Source organism: Lissotriton helveticus, chromosome 4_1 (assembly GCF_964261635.1).
Source record: "Lissotriton helveticus chromosome 4_1, aLisHel1.1, whole genome shotgun sequence".
Lineage (NCBI taxonomy): Eukaryota > Metazoa > Chordata > Amphibia > Caudata > Salamandridae > Lissotriton > Lissotriton helveticus.
This window is the reverse complement of record NC_136063.1, coordinates 1,633,243,070-1,633,258,849: the sequence shown is the minus strand read 5'-3', so window position 1 is coordinate 1,633,258,849 and position 15,780 is coordinate 1,633,243,070. Positions and strand designations below refer to the sequence as shown.

The following is a 15,780-nucleotide window of genomic DNA, read 5'->3' as shown; positions in this document are numbered from 1 at the left end:
AGCAGATTATCCACGTCGGTGTGGTCATTACCTGTCCCTTAGCATCCAGGAAAAAGGCCTCTTGATGGTCATTTGGGGCATAGATGTTAGCTAATGTAAATCTATAAGTGTTGATTGCAATGCGTAAAGCTAGCAGCCTATCCGGGGTGTCTGCGTGTGTCTGGATGACGCAGCCTGGAAATTGTGGCCAAATGGACTGCTTCTCATGCCCGTCTTCCCATGCCCGAGGAGAAGTATTGGCGATCAAACCAACAGACCATAGGCGTTTCCAGTCAGCTTTATGGTGGTGGGTTTCCTGGATGATGCAGACATCACATTTAGAATCTTTAAGCATGGAGAGAAGTACCAAACGCTTTACCGTGGAGTTAAGGCCCCAGACATTTTAAGCTAATTACTTTAATCATGAGTTAGCGGAAGTCTTAGGCCAACTGCTTGGGGACCAGGCGGATAGCTGTACCATTGTACCAGTATATCTTTAAAATCTAGATCGCCTGCAGTGTGTACCCCTATCTATCGGTAAACAGCAAAGGGGTAGGGGGTGGTTAAAGAACTACAACCAGAACATTCCCTCTCCTGGGAGCACAGTAACAGTGTGAAAGGGGTTAATTCAGTTGGTGGTGGCTCATCTTCGTAAGGTGGGTTCAGGTCTCTGCCGAAAAAGTGGAATACGCTAACTAGGTAATGGCAGTGCAGCCAGTTTTGCCGGAACTGGGTCGGGGAATGCCAATATTGTTTGAGGAGCCTATTAAGTGGTGCGTAGACCATGCATCTGGTTACTAGTCATTATCAGGCTCCGATACGCTGTCTTGACTCTGCAATTGGTTTAGCAAACGTGTTTGTTCTGGGCAGCTCTCTGATTCGGTTGGCTTGGCAAAGTGTCTTTTCACTGCTTGTGGCTGTCGCCGTGATTTAGCGTGGTAGACTCTGCGGTTTGGGCTGTCCGGTCTCATTTCCCTGATGGATCTTAAAGCCCAGGAACAAATGTGCTTCTTCCAGAGTGCTGACAACTTGAGTTAGTTTCTTTGTTTCAAACAAAGATAAGCCTGAAGGGATGTTCCCACTGTCTTGCTTTTCTTCAGAGCACCTGGGCAAGACTTCAAGATACCAGGACACAAAGTGAACACTCCTTAAAATAGGTCTCTACACACTTTAGAAAACCATAATGCAACATGAACAAAGTTCAACACTCATTTGCCAAATAGCGGGGAATATTTATTGCAGCAAGTTCCCATATATCAAATGGTAATAATACACAAGGCTAAATGTATAGAAACGTAACTGTATGTACACAAGAGTAAGTAATTAGAACTTGAAATACTTCACCAGCTGTCTGTTTGGCATCATCCTTGTCAGCACGACTGGGGAACCCGTTGACAGTGTCAGGCAGGAGGTCTCAACTGGGCACGAAAATCCCTGGGCAGCGCATCCACTCCCAGAAGAGTTCCTGTCAAAGTGCCAAGAGGTCTCTGTCTTTATACTTTTCACTAACACGGAGAGAGATTCCTAGAAGCTCCCCCCCTTCATCTGTGCTGTAGGTGCTGGCTACACTCTCTGTGTTCGGGTCACTCAACAGAGCTGACTAGGGTCCGATGAGAGCTGAGGCAGAATTCTTAACTTTCTCATCCTTGAACACTGTACACACTGTCTTTTCCAGCAGCTTATCTTTCTCACTCAGTGAAGTGAGAAACAAAAAAGGTCTGTGTGCCCTAGTAACCTGGGCCTGCCAGCGTTCACAGCTGAAAGGCAGGATCAGACAGACACAAGATGAAACCGAGCTCACAAAATGTAGTTCGAGTAAAATGGAGTTTATGGTCAATACACGATCACACAATGTATAACTTTCTGTAGCATTACACCCACTTATACCAAATACCTTTCTCCGGTAGAATTATCGTGGCGGGTCAGAGGGCCCTGCGCTGCTGTAGGGGAAAGATTGTGATACAGCCACACCTTTGTGCCTTCAAAGGAAATGCCGTTTTGATCTTTTACGGCTGACATGGTGATTTCTTTCTGCCGTTAGGAGTGTAAGCAGGTCAGGATATCTTGATGCAGGCCTGGTGACTTAGCGGGATAACCCGCCCTGTGGGTAAAATCTAGAACGATGTTCTTGTGTACCAGCTCAGGCTCTACCTATCTGTATAGGAGGGTGACATAGTCCTCCAGTGTCCTGTATTCTGCTTGCATTGAAGTCCCTTTAATTCTGATGTTGGAGCATCACGATCTATTTTCAAGGTCTTCCAGCGTTTATTGCAGTTCCTAGATTTTTGTCCCGCAGCTCCAGTAATTCACGTTGATGTTCATCCAATCCCTGTTCCCATGAGTCGTTGGATTGTTCCAGCGTGATTAGCCCAAATCTCTCTCAATATCTTTGACATCTGCCTCCATTTCTTGTTTGAGGATCACAATGTTGTCTCGTAGGACTCCAAATAACGCCTCCAAGAAGGCACGGGTGACTGGTGCCCCTTCGACCGACAGATCTGCTGTGATCACGGCCACATGTAGAGCATCTGCAGGCAAGTAAAGCCGAGGCTGACCAGGTTTTTTAGTGGGGCGTTTACTAAGCATGTCCTTTAAGGTAGTGTAATTTTATTGTGGGGGATGGCCATACCTGCTACCTTGGAGAGTCCTGTGGCCTGTGGCAGTTGGGCTTGGTGCTTTGGTTGTTAGGCGGGCTTTGCTGTTGCTTTCGGGCTCTCTATTAGTTTGGATGGCCCGTCTCCCCCACTGCAGCCTTAATTCAACAATGTGAAGCGCACACCACTGTACAATCTATAGTGCCTGTGGGAGTCTGAAAACTACCTTGCTCCCTGAGGTAGCAGTCATCCCTTCATGGGTGGCAATTGAAAATGCAGCACCTGGGCACCAGAAGTGCACACCAAAGTTCCCTGGAGGTGCCTCATTTGCCAGGCCCCACCTTAGCCGTTGTTACCTGGCCCATATATTCATCCTTTGGGGCGTTTATGTACTAGGCATACTGAGTATGGAGCAGACTTAGCAGGGTCCACTTACAGGCCTGGCCATTCAGAGCCTCCTGTGCCTCATGCCCCCAAAAGCCCCAAGAGTAAAGCATTGCCTCAGACTGGCCGCCATGGGTTTAGTTCTTTCTGGCAGGTCTATGTACATAGAACACGGGTGAGACCCTGATGGCTCCCCCTTTGATCCTCCAATGTAATCTTCACCTTGATGTACCTAGTGTCAGCCTCCGTGCTGTACCCACACTCCTCGCCTCTTGCCAGTTACTTATTGCGGGTAATTAATTTTGGCCTCAGGGCTTACTGTCATTACTCTAATGGGCCTCGGTCATGGTGGCAGGGGTGGGATCCGTGCATATCAGCCTTTTGGTGCCGTTACAGACAGGGCTCTGCCATGGCTGCCATTTTTAGAGCATTGGTGAGGTCTCCTGCTGTCCCGGAGTTGCTCCGATGGGCACTTTCGCTGCTTCCAAATGCCCAGGAATATTCCTCTTTGATCACCACTCGTCTTCCCCAGGTTTATTGATTGGGGTGTGTGACTAAGGAACGCCGCAGCCGCTATTTTATCAAAGCGGGCGGTGGAGCTCTGTGAAGGTGCGTCTGCTTAGGCGCCATCTTGGACACGCTCCTTCTGGAACCTTTTAGAGAAATAAGTGCTTTTGCTTTTTGTGTCCCTGGAACAGGTAAGCAGGAACCGAGCTGGTTGACCCCTGGAAATCAGTTACATTCCCCAGGTGCCAGCAGGAGTCCTTGAGCCTTTTTCTCCCTTCAGGATTCCTCTTTCTCCCAGCACAGACTACTTCAAGTGTAGTCTTCCCAGGTCAGGGAAACATTCTGAGGAAGTAGTGGTATGGTGCCTGTCCTATCAAATCCTTAGCCCTAGTCCTTTTGCAGGACTTTCTCTTTTCCTTACTCTTAAATTACCCAGGAGCTCCAGTTGCTAGGTAACTGAACGCTTCTGCTTCCAAGCAGGCCTTAATCTAGTTCCTTAGAAACTCCACTATTTAGATTACCTCCTGCGCGAATTAGAGCCAAAGGGTCTAGGGGGTTCTGGAAATGAATTGGAGCAGATCCTGTCTGCCCAATTTGGATCAACTCCTCAAAAGAAGAATCTTTTAGTCTGCCTTTTGTTTTGTCAGTTACTGCTCCCTTCCGAGATGGAAAATACCCACTTTGCTAGCACTCAGCACAACCCCATTATTCCTGGGTGCAGAAGCAGGCTATTGTCTTCGGAGTCAAAGTTGTTAACTCTCCTAGCCATGACTGTGCATGCTAGCCCTTGAGGTGTGATTAGTGGCACAACTAGATTAAAGCCAGTTCTGGCTCAGGCAGCCTAAAGTACATTTTTATTAAGTTCCTTTTCCAGTAAAGTTATAAAACCCTGACTTAATCATGAAATCACATTTTTAAAATTAAGTGAAAAATAACTTTGAATTATTTCTCTAGCAGTTTTCCAAGCAAAGATCATAAATAAATAATGTAATTACACTTTGACCTGTTTTAAAGGAAATGCAGCTGGACCTACACAGTAGAAATAGCGTTTTGGCCTTCAGGTACCTCAAGGGCACACTTTAAAAAAACGTAATGTGGCACTATATATTGGGCACCTTACCATGTGAGCTTACAAGACACACTTTGAAGTGAATTATTGATATATGAAGTAGGTTTTCTCCCATGGCAAAGATACTTTTTCTTGTATTCATGAAAATGATGGAATGCACAGCAACATGTTAGTCAATGCTTTAGAATAATGCTCTGTACCTAAATTTTGTGTGCTGACATGTTTGTGCTCTGCCGCAACAGCACTTTGATGATTTTGAAACAGCATGCAGCACAAATTCACTCCATTTACATGTCGCACAGCAAGCAAATCGCAGAGAAATCCATTGTTCATCAAATATTCCATTTTATGCCATTGTTCATCCAAATTTTATTTCTCAAGTTTGTCACAACGTTTTCATTCTTCAGTTTAAGACAACGTGAATCCCATATTTTTCTGATTCCGGTGACATGCCAATCCAGCTTAATCATCCGCACGTGGGGTTCCTCAGCCCCAAGCAGCCTCATTAAAGTGCCCAATGCATTTCGGGCCCGCAAACATAATTACACTTTCAGAACAATTCTCTAAACTTTCTGGAATAAATGAGTAATGTTCTGTTTAGGCTATGTCTGATATAGTACTTCAGTGTGGTTTGTAACTGCAGCTTTTACAGTGACATAGGTTTTACAGTTTTATGATTGCTGAATACAGTGCAGTGTCAATTTACTTGATAATGCTCTCCTTACACTCTTTACATTCTAATTTTCAGGAAACGCCAACGGACAGATTCTGATGAGGAAATGGTAGAAGATGTTTCTGAAAAGAATATGACTGCTGCCTGCACTCCAAAGAGGAGGATTATAAATCTAACCAGCATAATTAGTTTGAGAGAAGAAATTGTTACCCGTGCACAAAAAAGTAGGCTACATCTATAGTTTAGTATTTCTTACTAGCCTGTCACATTGTTTATATAGTATGACTGCTCTGTATCTGCTTCCTAAACACCTGTGAATTGGTAGATGACGTTTACAAGTGTTTTTGATCACTTTTTGAATGTGGTACGATGTTACAGTGAACAGCAGATCTGTAGTTGAGATATGGGAAACTGAGAAAAGTAAGCCTCAAACCAAGGGTCTTAGGTCTAATCGAAAAGATGTTTTGGTAAGCTGGCCTTGGAGTGATCAGAATGTTTTTGCACAAGTCTAAAACCTCGACTGTGAGAATTCCATTTAGATTGTTTTCCTAATTTGGAGACCACAAATACTTCTAGATTTTATAAGCACCAATGTATCTTGGTAGTGTATTCATCAAGCATTCGTGACCAGTAAAGTGAGGTACAAAAAACCTGTATAATACAAAACTGTACATTACACTGTAAACTAGGATTGGGCTAATACTGTTGGTATGTTGTTTTACAATGAGGTCTGAAGTTATAGTAAATTGAGATGCAGTGCACAGTTGCACATCCTTACATTTTTTTTATTGAGCATCTTCACAAAACATAGAAATCAATTTACAAACTGGTAATGCCCTGGCTTTCAGAAAACAATATAACCAATATACCACTGCATCACATTAACAGATGAACCAGACCGCCTGAATCAGCACTGCTTTAGAACATGTAGACATGTAGATATAATTGGGGGAGCGGCAGAACATGTACAAAGAAAGGAATGGTTACAAACAACCTCAACTGTAGAACTCTCCCTTAGACCTCACAACCCCCTCCCTAAAGAGAGGAAATCCTTAGTACTGCTTACCTATGACCACAATCCAAGGTTCACCTCTTACTTATCTTGCAGTTTACGTCCCAGCCGGGTTTACCTCTTATCTCCATTCATATTGTCCAAGAAACACATGGGGCTTCATTTTGCAAAACAATGTTTACTTAACACAAAATTCTACCTGTTGTCTGTTAGTACCACTTATCCACTCTTACCCAACTCTTTCATTAGCCAGAGTAAATCTTTTTTTTTTTTTTTTTTTAGGTGATGACTGAGCTCAAGCCAGGGGAGAAAGGTAGCTGATCATTGCCCATTGCCACCTTTACCCCCAATAAACTGTTGTAGAGTCTTTTTCCCACACATTCAGCAGACTTTATTTTAATTCTATGTAGTCAACATTTGCTCAGTCAAAGTACACATATTCATCAATGTAGCCATGTCACAGTTGTGAACCCCCTGGTACTGGCCCACCCACCCATCCTGAGTTTCCAGTGTTTAGGTTTGCCCCTAGTCCAAGCATTCTGGATTTCTTAATAACACATTGCAGATAACCACAAAAGAGGTATTTTCACATTGCACCCCAGTGTAATCACTACTCAATTAATACCCCCTATAAGCCTCCCACATGCCCCATACTTTTTGGGACAGCCCGTCTTTGGTACACCACTTTCTCAAGCTCTACTGCGCCAATCCAAGTCTTTTTGCCAATTGGACCCTTTCGGCAGAAGATTCGCCAACAGCTGACTTTTTTGTATGTTTATTCATTTGGTTTTTACAGCTAATACAAGTGAATATCATAACATAGCTATAACGGCTCTATGTTAATTGTGATATTCCTTAGCAGTACTGGTGCATATTCTTCAATATCCAGTTCTTTAAGTAGATGTATAAAGCATTGTCTCTTACCCAAGTGAAATCTTCAGCATGTTTCGGCAAAGTCAAACAATCCATCGGCCTCCTCGTAGAGGTCTCTCATACATCGCCATCTCCCTTCTGGCCACTGCTGCATGTCCTTGCCCCTGTGCATCTGGTGATAGGGACGCATCCACCATATTGATAGCATCTTTGCATATGCAAGTCTACGCGTTGTGCATTTAACTGCTGTTTCCCACGCCAGTGCCAGCTGCCTGACCACATAAGGGCAAACCGCTGGCACCAGTGACCCACTAATAAGGTGCTGGCAAGCTCCGTTGCCTCAGAGTATTTTCTCTCAGTTCATCTCCTCCTTGCTCCTCTGTACTGCTTGTTTTAGGAGCCCTGATTTGTGGTAGACCTGCATGTCTGGGAGTCTAGGACCCCATGATTCCTGCCTAACTTCAGTGTAGCCAGTTTGACCCTATGTTATTACCTTCAGACATTTCTGTGTGCAGGCTCACCGCCAGTGGCTCCATAGCTAGAGCGAACAGCAGGGGCAACTGGGGGCAGCATTGCCTTGTCCCTACTGTAATGTTGATCACTGCTGATACGCTATGTCCCATGCATATTCCCGCCACTGGGCTGGTATATAACAGTTTTACCTATTGCATGGACCGAGGGTCGAGTCCCATCCGCTGTAGCACCATCCACGTGTAGGTCCAGTTTGGTGTGCCAAATTCGATCTCAATGTCAAGTGACACTAAGGCCCGTTAATTGCCATATTTTGGGTAGCGTCGAGGACATGCGCCAACCTATGCAGATTCATGTGGGTGCCTCTACCGGGCATAAAACTGCACTGATCATCTCCTACCAGGTGAGCCACCATGTGACGCAAGTGTCACCAGAGTCTTTGAGAAGCCCTTAGTGGCACATTGATTATGGATAGCGGATGATATGATCCAGGTTCCCTGTGATCTTTATTGGGCTTAGGAATCATTATTATAGTGGTTTCTTGCATGGAGGGCGGCAGGACACCTATCCGTTTGGCCTCTTGGAGCAGAGCGTCTCCAGCAGCCTCCGTACAGGCTGTACTGAGTAGCATTGGTAACACTCTGCTAGGAGACTGTCATGGCCTGGCATCTTGCAGTGGATGTGATCCTTGATTGCGTTTGCCAGTTCCTCCTCTCCCAAGTAGTCCTTCGGCTCCTCCAAATGGACGTCTGCCGCTCTAAACAAGAGAAACGAGTCTAAAAATGTCAGTACCTGGGCCATAGGGGTAGAGGGAGGCCCTCAATATAGTTGTATAAGTGGAAACGGACCGGTCCATTAATTCCCGACTGTGTGGAGATGTTTGTGCCATTTGCTGTGTTTCAGGCCAATACCGGAGGTGGGTGCTCTGATCAGAGTAGCCGCGCCAACAACCTACCAGTCTTTCCTCCGTCCTCGTGTAGCCTTTGTCTGTATTCCTAATGTGTGAAGCAGTCCAGTCCATCTCAAATTTCGCCTAACCGGCACTGCACCTCCAAAGCATGTGTCAGGCCCCTAAGAGTGGCCTGTCCATCTGTTTGTAATGCCTCCAACTGGAGGTCAGTTTTCAGTAGTTCCTGTAAGAGTCTACAGCACGCAGCATAAATCTTAGTCACCCATTCTGCTGATTTCTGTCTTAAGTACCACCATCACAATGCCTCCCGAAGCTGTCACACTTCAAGTTTTTTCATGGGCAGTCTGTAAGACTATCAGATCAGTCAAATGCCCTCTATCTTAGCGGTGGGAGAGTCAGATGGGACTATCAACTAGATGCAAACCTAATTCCTCAACCTCTTTAGTTATATCCAGCTTCTGACAGTCCAATGTAATGACTCTCTACAAGGGTTTTGCTAATTCCTGTTCAATCCCAGGCATTATAATGTTCACGCCTTATATCTTCTATTCTCCATGCTTAATTGAAGCATGTGTGTTCTCATTTTTAAATTTGAGATCTGAATGGAGTGCATGTATAGAATTTAGCAGGCTTCTCTACCCTCTGGTAATCTCATCCATCTTCTGGTTTCATTTGTTAGGTGCTGTTTCACAAGGTCTGAAGACCTTCTCCTTTGTTTTCCATTTCTGCACCTTTGCTCCCAAATGCTAACACAGCAGAAAACTTGTTCCTGATGGAGCATTGATGGAATCCCTGGGCTTCAGGTATCAAGGGACAGGAGTGTTGTTGCAATTCTTTCTACTAGCGGACTCTGTCTAAGGGGAGTCACAGTCAGGATGGGTGTGGCAGATAAGGACAAAATCACAATCTGGCAGGTGTAAAATTATAATGCCATTTGTGCTGGGCATGAAAAATACATGCATGGGAGTAAATATGGGGTTTTCTTGCCAAACATGCCACACTCTACCGGTGCAAGCAACCGTTCTTCAAGGGTGTGGTTCAGGAGTGGGTTTTGGTGTTCCTACAGCTCCAAGTGTCTTTCCCCAGTAGACTCTAGAGGTCCAGAGCTTTCAAAGCCAGTCTCTCACCGGGGGGGCAAGAGGCGTGAGATTGTCATTGTCAACGTTGAAGCATGGCCCTCTAATCACGCAGGTATCAAGGAATCAGGCCCGGACTGGCCGTTGCGGGCACCGGGCAATCCCCCGGTGCGCCGCAAGGTTGGGGGCCGGGTTTGGGCCCCTGGGGGGCCGTTTTTGTTACAGGGCCGTATTTGCAGTAAACGGCCCTGTAACAAAATCGGCCGAATACCGGCCCTGGCAAAACAGCGCGGTCGCACCCCCAACCCACCCGGGGGTGGGGGGGCCGGCCGAGCACTTTGCCAGGGACGGTTATGGTTCTCAGTCCAGCCCTGCAAGGAATGAGGCCACAGTAAGCATCTCTCTGATAGCAAAAAACTTTTTCAGAACCGCAGCAGGCTGAACTTCTCTTCCCAGTTCTATTATCCTGGCTTTCAGTGAGATCCAATGTAGATCTTTGAGACGTGGCTTACATTGGTAAAAGTACATCATGGGGTAGGGAATGCACACCTATTCTCAATATTAATCCAATATTTCTCCAAATGACTGTATAGTGCGTGCTCCTTGGAAAAGCACCTTACCCAAATGGCACTTGAAATTAGATACAAAGTGTGATGGAGCGACATTTCGCCCCATCCAAAGGCACAGCTTGTTTCATTCCTATTATTTTCACGTATCTAACAATGTGTTCCAAATTTATGCCATGTAATCGTTCACTTTTTCCATGTTCTCCTGTTCATCCATTTAGTTTCCACGCGCACAGAATCAAGCCAATTTTATAAGTTTCTCATGCTCTCGATGTGTCCGTCCGGACCTCTATTCAAAAACACGTACTGACGCTTTTGTTCATCATATGGCAGCATTTAATAAGACCCAATGCATTTCGGGCCACTGGGGCCCTACGTGAGGGGTTCACTACAAGTAACAATAAAAACACACAATTATAATTTGAATTTTACAAGTTCTCACAATTCTAGATACAAAATGTAAAGTGTTAAAATCCCAGTAGCCCCACCCTAAGTGTATCTCCATTATCTTGCAAAACTTCCAATGTTTTACTGCAAATTGTATCAACCCGTTCCTTAGAGTTATTAGATCAAATGACAATAGATTATCCAACAGCGGTGATTATCCTCCTAAATGTCTTCAAGTACTCATGATATTTTCCAGATGGCTCCCATTTAGATGATAAGCCCATCTCTCTCCTTCTACCCCCTTCGCTTCCCAAAAACTCTTCATTCACATCACGTCCATTCCGACCTCAATCACCTTCCTGAAACACACCCACTCCCCCCTCCGCGATACACCATTTCACCAACCGTCTTTACCAAACAATTACTGTTAAGCCCCGGGACCAGAATCTCACGTTAAATATTTCGTCATTCTGTCTCTTAACACACACCCTTCTAGTCTCACCCGATTTCCCAATCACACCTTCCTGGCATCTAACTGCTGGTAATTTCCATGTCCATATCCCTCGTACCTGCCACAAACGCTCCATCATCATCATGCTTGACAAAGAAATGTCCCTCTTCTCTTTTTTTACCTTAGGAGTTATACCTTGCCTCCATAGTCTAACCCCTCCCGAGTCCCTATTGCCTAATTGTACCACCTGATCTAATCTCGTGATTCAAGCGCCCTGCCTTCAGTGACTACACACTGCAATTCCCATAATGCAAAGTAACATCACGGTGCAAAGTTATAAACAGTGAAAGAAATGAATTAATAAATTCTTGACCAACAAAGTGGATTTAGTGGTTTGCAGTGTACGCCACTGTTCACATTCAAATAATTAAAAAAGTTTACTAAGGTAAAAGGCCAGAAGACCATATCAAGGAGATTTATAGAGACATTTATTTGGTCTATAATGTTGCTTTTGAAAAGTTTTAGGACTTGGTTGGATGTTTGGTAGGCAGTTTGTCTTGCTTCATTAGGTTTTCACCAATAATTTGAAATCTTTTTCTGGGACAAATGGACATATTTTGGATTTGCAAAATGAGAAAGGAGATGATTTTGCATTTGTATTTTTTTCTGGAAGTTTGTAGATGAGTTTGAAAATTGAGGCCTGTGTGTAAAATCCAGAGGACATTGGTGCACAAAGTTGCCTTTGTTTCAGGTATAGCAAAAATGTGACCTTGGGTCTTATTGGGTTCAGCACTAGGATGTTGTCCAGTTCTTGTATTTTTATTTTGGATTCCCAGTGGGACAACACCTGGTGAGCCCCTCCCCCCCCCCACCCCCCACCCCCGCCGTCGAAATCCCACCCACCCCAGTGGATCACACACGTAACCTAGACATCATGCTCAACTCTTCACTCACCATGAATTGCCAGATCAACGCCGTATCCTCCACATGCATCATCACCCTCCGCATTCTTCGCAAGACTTTCATGTGACTCCAGTTAAAACCACCACCCACGCCCTCATCACTTGCAGACTGAACTACGGAAACGCTCTGTATGCAGGAATCAACAGAAACTGATCCGCAAACTCCAGAACGCCGCCGGCAGACTTATCCTCGACATCCCACGACATGACAACATCACCCAACACGTCCGTGACCTCCACTGGCTCCCTGTCGAAAGAAGAATAATCTTCAAACTGTTCACACATGCCTACAAAGCCCTCCACAACACAGGACCCCTATACCGCAATGAGCTAATCTCCTTACTCACCCCCAAGAGAAACCTCCTCTCAGCTGACCTTGCCACCGTCCCTCGTTTCTACAGGACCAGAGCAGGGGGTAGATCCTTCTCCTACCTCGCAGCCAAGACCTGGAGCAAACTCCCCCTTAACCTCCGACGAATCTCGACACTGCAAGTGTTCAGAAAGGACCTCAAGACCTGACTCTTCGAATGACCCGAAAGGAGCTGCTACACAGCCCCTCCCGCATTGCCTTGAGACCCTCACGGGTCAGTAGTGCGCTTTACTAGCCTTGAATCCCAGCTTTGGTTTTGATCTTTGTGAGGAGTCTTTGCTGTACTGACTGGTGTAGTTTTTTTTAATGGTCTGTTCCAGATTTATTTTTGGGAGGTCTTAAGAAGAATGATGAGTTGAAGGAAATAGTACATTGTCCCTGAAGGGAAAAACATCATCTGCTCTTTAGAAGTCGTCTTACAAGGTTTATCTAGTTAGGAACAGAGAACATAAAGCCAAAAATAGAAAGCCGTATGAACAGATTGTTTTTGGAGGTGTGTATTTAGCAGGGGCGCCAACCCAAAAAATGTCATGTAGCTACAGTTGATGCCCTCTAACTGCAGCTACTCAACCCAGACCTATTAAGTGGTATCTGACAAAAAGTAAACTTGAGAGAGTTATATTTCATAATGCTTGTAAGGCAGTTGGTAAAACCTAAATGCTCGAATTCATATTCAGAGGTCTGTGAACATCCTGTAACACGCAATGCTTTTTGGACATGTTGGCCATTGAGCTTTGCTGGTAACGTGGTAAAGGTTGAAACAGTGGAACATGTTACTGAAATGTGGTTTTAGTCACTGATGTTTTCACTCACTGTAATTTAACTTGTGTGTGTTGCCAGTGGGCAGAGAAAGTCATTCAGAACAAGTTTTTGATAACCTCCAAATTAATGAGTCCATTTTTAGAAGCAAGTGGCACATCTGCAGCCATACTTAATTTGTTTATTTTTCAAATTGCAGGTCTTCAGGATATGCTGAGCAACCATTCATTTGTTGGTTGTGTAAGTCCACAATGGGCTTTGGCACAATATCAGACAAAACTTTACCTTTTGAACACGACAAAACTCAGGTGAGTGGAACAGAAACATAATTCTAACATAATTCTAATCATTTTTAATTATAAGTAAGGGGGCATCCTTCTGACAAACAACCACTTCTTTTCCCACCAGAAACACTTCCTTAAACCTAGGCATCGGCAGAGAAAGGCAGAGCCAAGGGGGCAGGTGAACAGCTCCTGCTGACAGTGCACTTGAATTGAAAGGAATCCAGATCACACTACCAATCAGCAGGAGTTGTAGTTGTACTGGAGACATTAGGTGTGTGGGGTGAAGGAGCTTAAGGGTAAAACTGCTCCGACCTCATGCTGAGAATGCGAGGGGTGCTCCCCACCCCTCCCCCCACAATTCTTTTACACCCTCACACCCTCTAGAGAACACCTTAATGCCAACAAGCTGGGGAAGATCTCAGCAATCTTGCTTTCAAGAATCATGAAATGGTGAGATTCCCACTGCATGTTGAGGAAGTTAATGTTGCAACTCGGGTCCAGACTGGTAATTTCCTTAGAGTTATTTAAATATAAGATACTTTAAGCAGTGGTGAATAACTTATCTATCAATTGTCAAGTCTGCTCTAAGAATACTGAAAAGCACTTTGTGGTTATCTAACTGAAAACAGACTGCAATTAAAACGTCCTGTTTATCAAATAGTCACTGGGTATTGGGAGCTTTTTAGTTGTGCTTAGATTATTTATGGCTGACTTTAATTGATAAAAGAAAGTAAGCTAATTATTGACAAAAATGGGGCAACATCATATAAGCAGACGGATATACAAAGTTGTCTCATAGCTTTGTTTTCTAATCTTTATAGAGAAGAGAATACTTCTGACCCAGAGTCTATTAAAAACTGGCTGAAGTCTAAAAATCTTCCAGTTCTAGTGGAAGGAGGCCGTGCCTCCCTCGATGCTCCCTTTACAGAAAGCGAGGTAAAAATCCACATCAATAAGGTTAAGAACAATAAGGCTGCAGGGACCGATGCGCTCCCAGGCGAGATATATAAATCTCTCCAGGACGAACTAATTCCGAGGCTCTGTGACCTATTTAATTATGTTTATAGCCCGATGGGAGAGTCCCAAACTCTTGGAAGGAGGCAACGATTATCCTTATTTTAAAATCAGGAAAGGACCCAATTAAAGCTGATTCCTATAGGCCTATCTCCCTGCTAAATGCCGACTATAAAATCTTCATGAGCATTTTGGCAGGGAGATTGGTTAAGTTGGTTCCTCAGCTGGTTCACACCGACCAGAAGGGCTTTATTCCAGGGAGGTTCATTCAGGAACTGACTTTACAGTTAATTGGGATATAGACTTGGCAGTCGCTAATTCTATGCCCCTGGCTGTTGCTGCATTTGATGCGGCTAAAGCTTTTGATCGTGTTAGCTGGACCTTTTTGTGGGAAACATTAAGGATCATGAGATTTGGCCCTACGTTTGTACAGACACTGATCAACTGCTACCAGGGGGCATCAGCAACGATTCTCCTTAATGGAGTGTTAACATCTAGCTTCAATATAATGAGAGGAACAAGGCAAGGTTGTCCCATCTCGCCCTTGCTGTTCGATCTATATATGGAGCCTTTAGCTCAGTCTATGAGACTTAATGAATTAATTACACATTTTATTTCTAATCATTACAATTGCAAATTAGCTCTATACGCCGACGACCTCCTCCTCTATACAGACAATCCAGCAGAAGTTCTCCCTAGAGTGGAGGCACTATTGGAGGACTTCGGTCTATATTCTGGATATCTGGCTAATTCTTCTAAGACAGAGATAATGTGTTGGCATGTTCACAATTGGAGTGGGAAGGTAAGCAAATAATTTAGGTATCTTGGGATAACAATAGTTAAGAACATAGGGGATATACCTAAAATCAACCTTTAAAAAGGTTTCTAAAGAGATCGATCGCCTGTTTTTAAGATGGAAACATCTGCCTCTAACAATATATGGCAGGGTAAACCTGGTCAAAATGGTCGTTTTGCCTAAACTGACCTATCTTTTTAGTACAATCCCCCTTGACTTTCCAGATAAAGAGTTGAGTTTAATCCAAGGGAAAATTAGAAGTTTTATCTTGGCGAATAAAAATGCAAGGCTCTCATGGAAAAAACTAAGGCGTAGGCTCCTAAAAGGAGGTTTAGCACTCCCCGATATCCATTGCTATTTACTTGCATTCCAGTTTAAAAACATTCGGTCACTACTGGGCAATACAGGAGATTCTAATTGGGGGAAGTTGTTAACTGAGATGACTTTCATAGAGGGCGGGGGAGTAGGTTTTCTTTATAAATTCGGTGCTCCGAAGTTTTTTAAAAGGGTTCGGTTGAAAATTTTAAAGTCCGCTTTAAATCTATGGCATAGAGTCAAGAAACAATGGGGGATTGGATATTATTCTGATTTTGCCCCGATATGGGACTCTCCCGGCCTACCTGCATGTTTAAAGGATAACCTC

The 15,780-nt window shown here is 44.3% G+C and overlaps 1 protein-coding gene across 1 annotated transcript in view; it reads left to right on the top strand.

Annotated features, from left to right (window-relative positions):
• The window catches only part of MLH1 (mutL homolog 1), a 440,315-nt gene that overhangs the window by 293,553 nt on the left and 130,982 nt on the right, over positions 1–15,780 (top strand). Inside the window, exons 13-14 of the mRNA XM_078685874.1 lie at positions 5,282–5,430; positions 13,243–13,351. Of these exons, the coding sequence (XP_078542000.1) occupies positions 5,282–5,430; positions 13,243–13,351 (258 nt within the window). The remainder of the gene's footprint in view (positions 1–5,281; positions 5,431–13,242; positions 13,352–15,780) is intronic.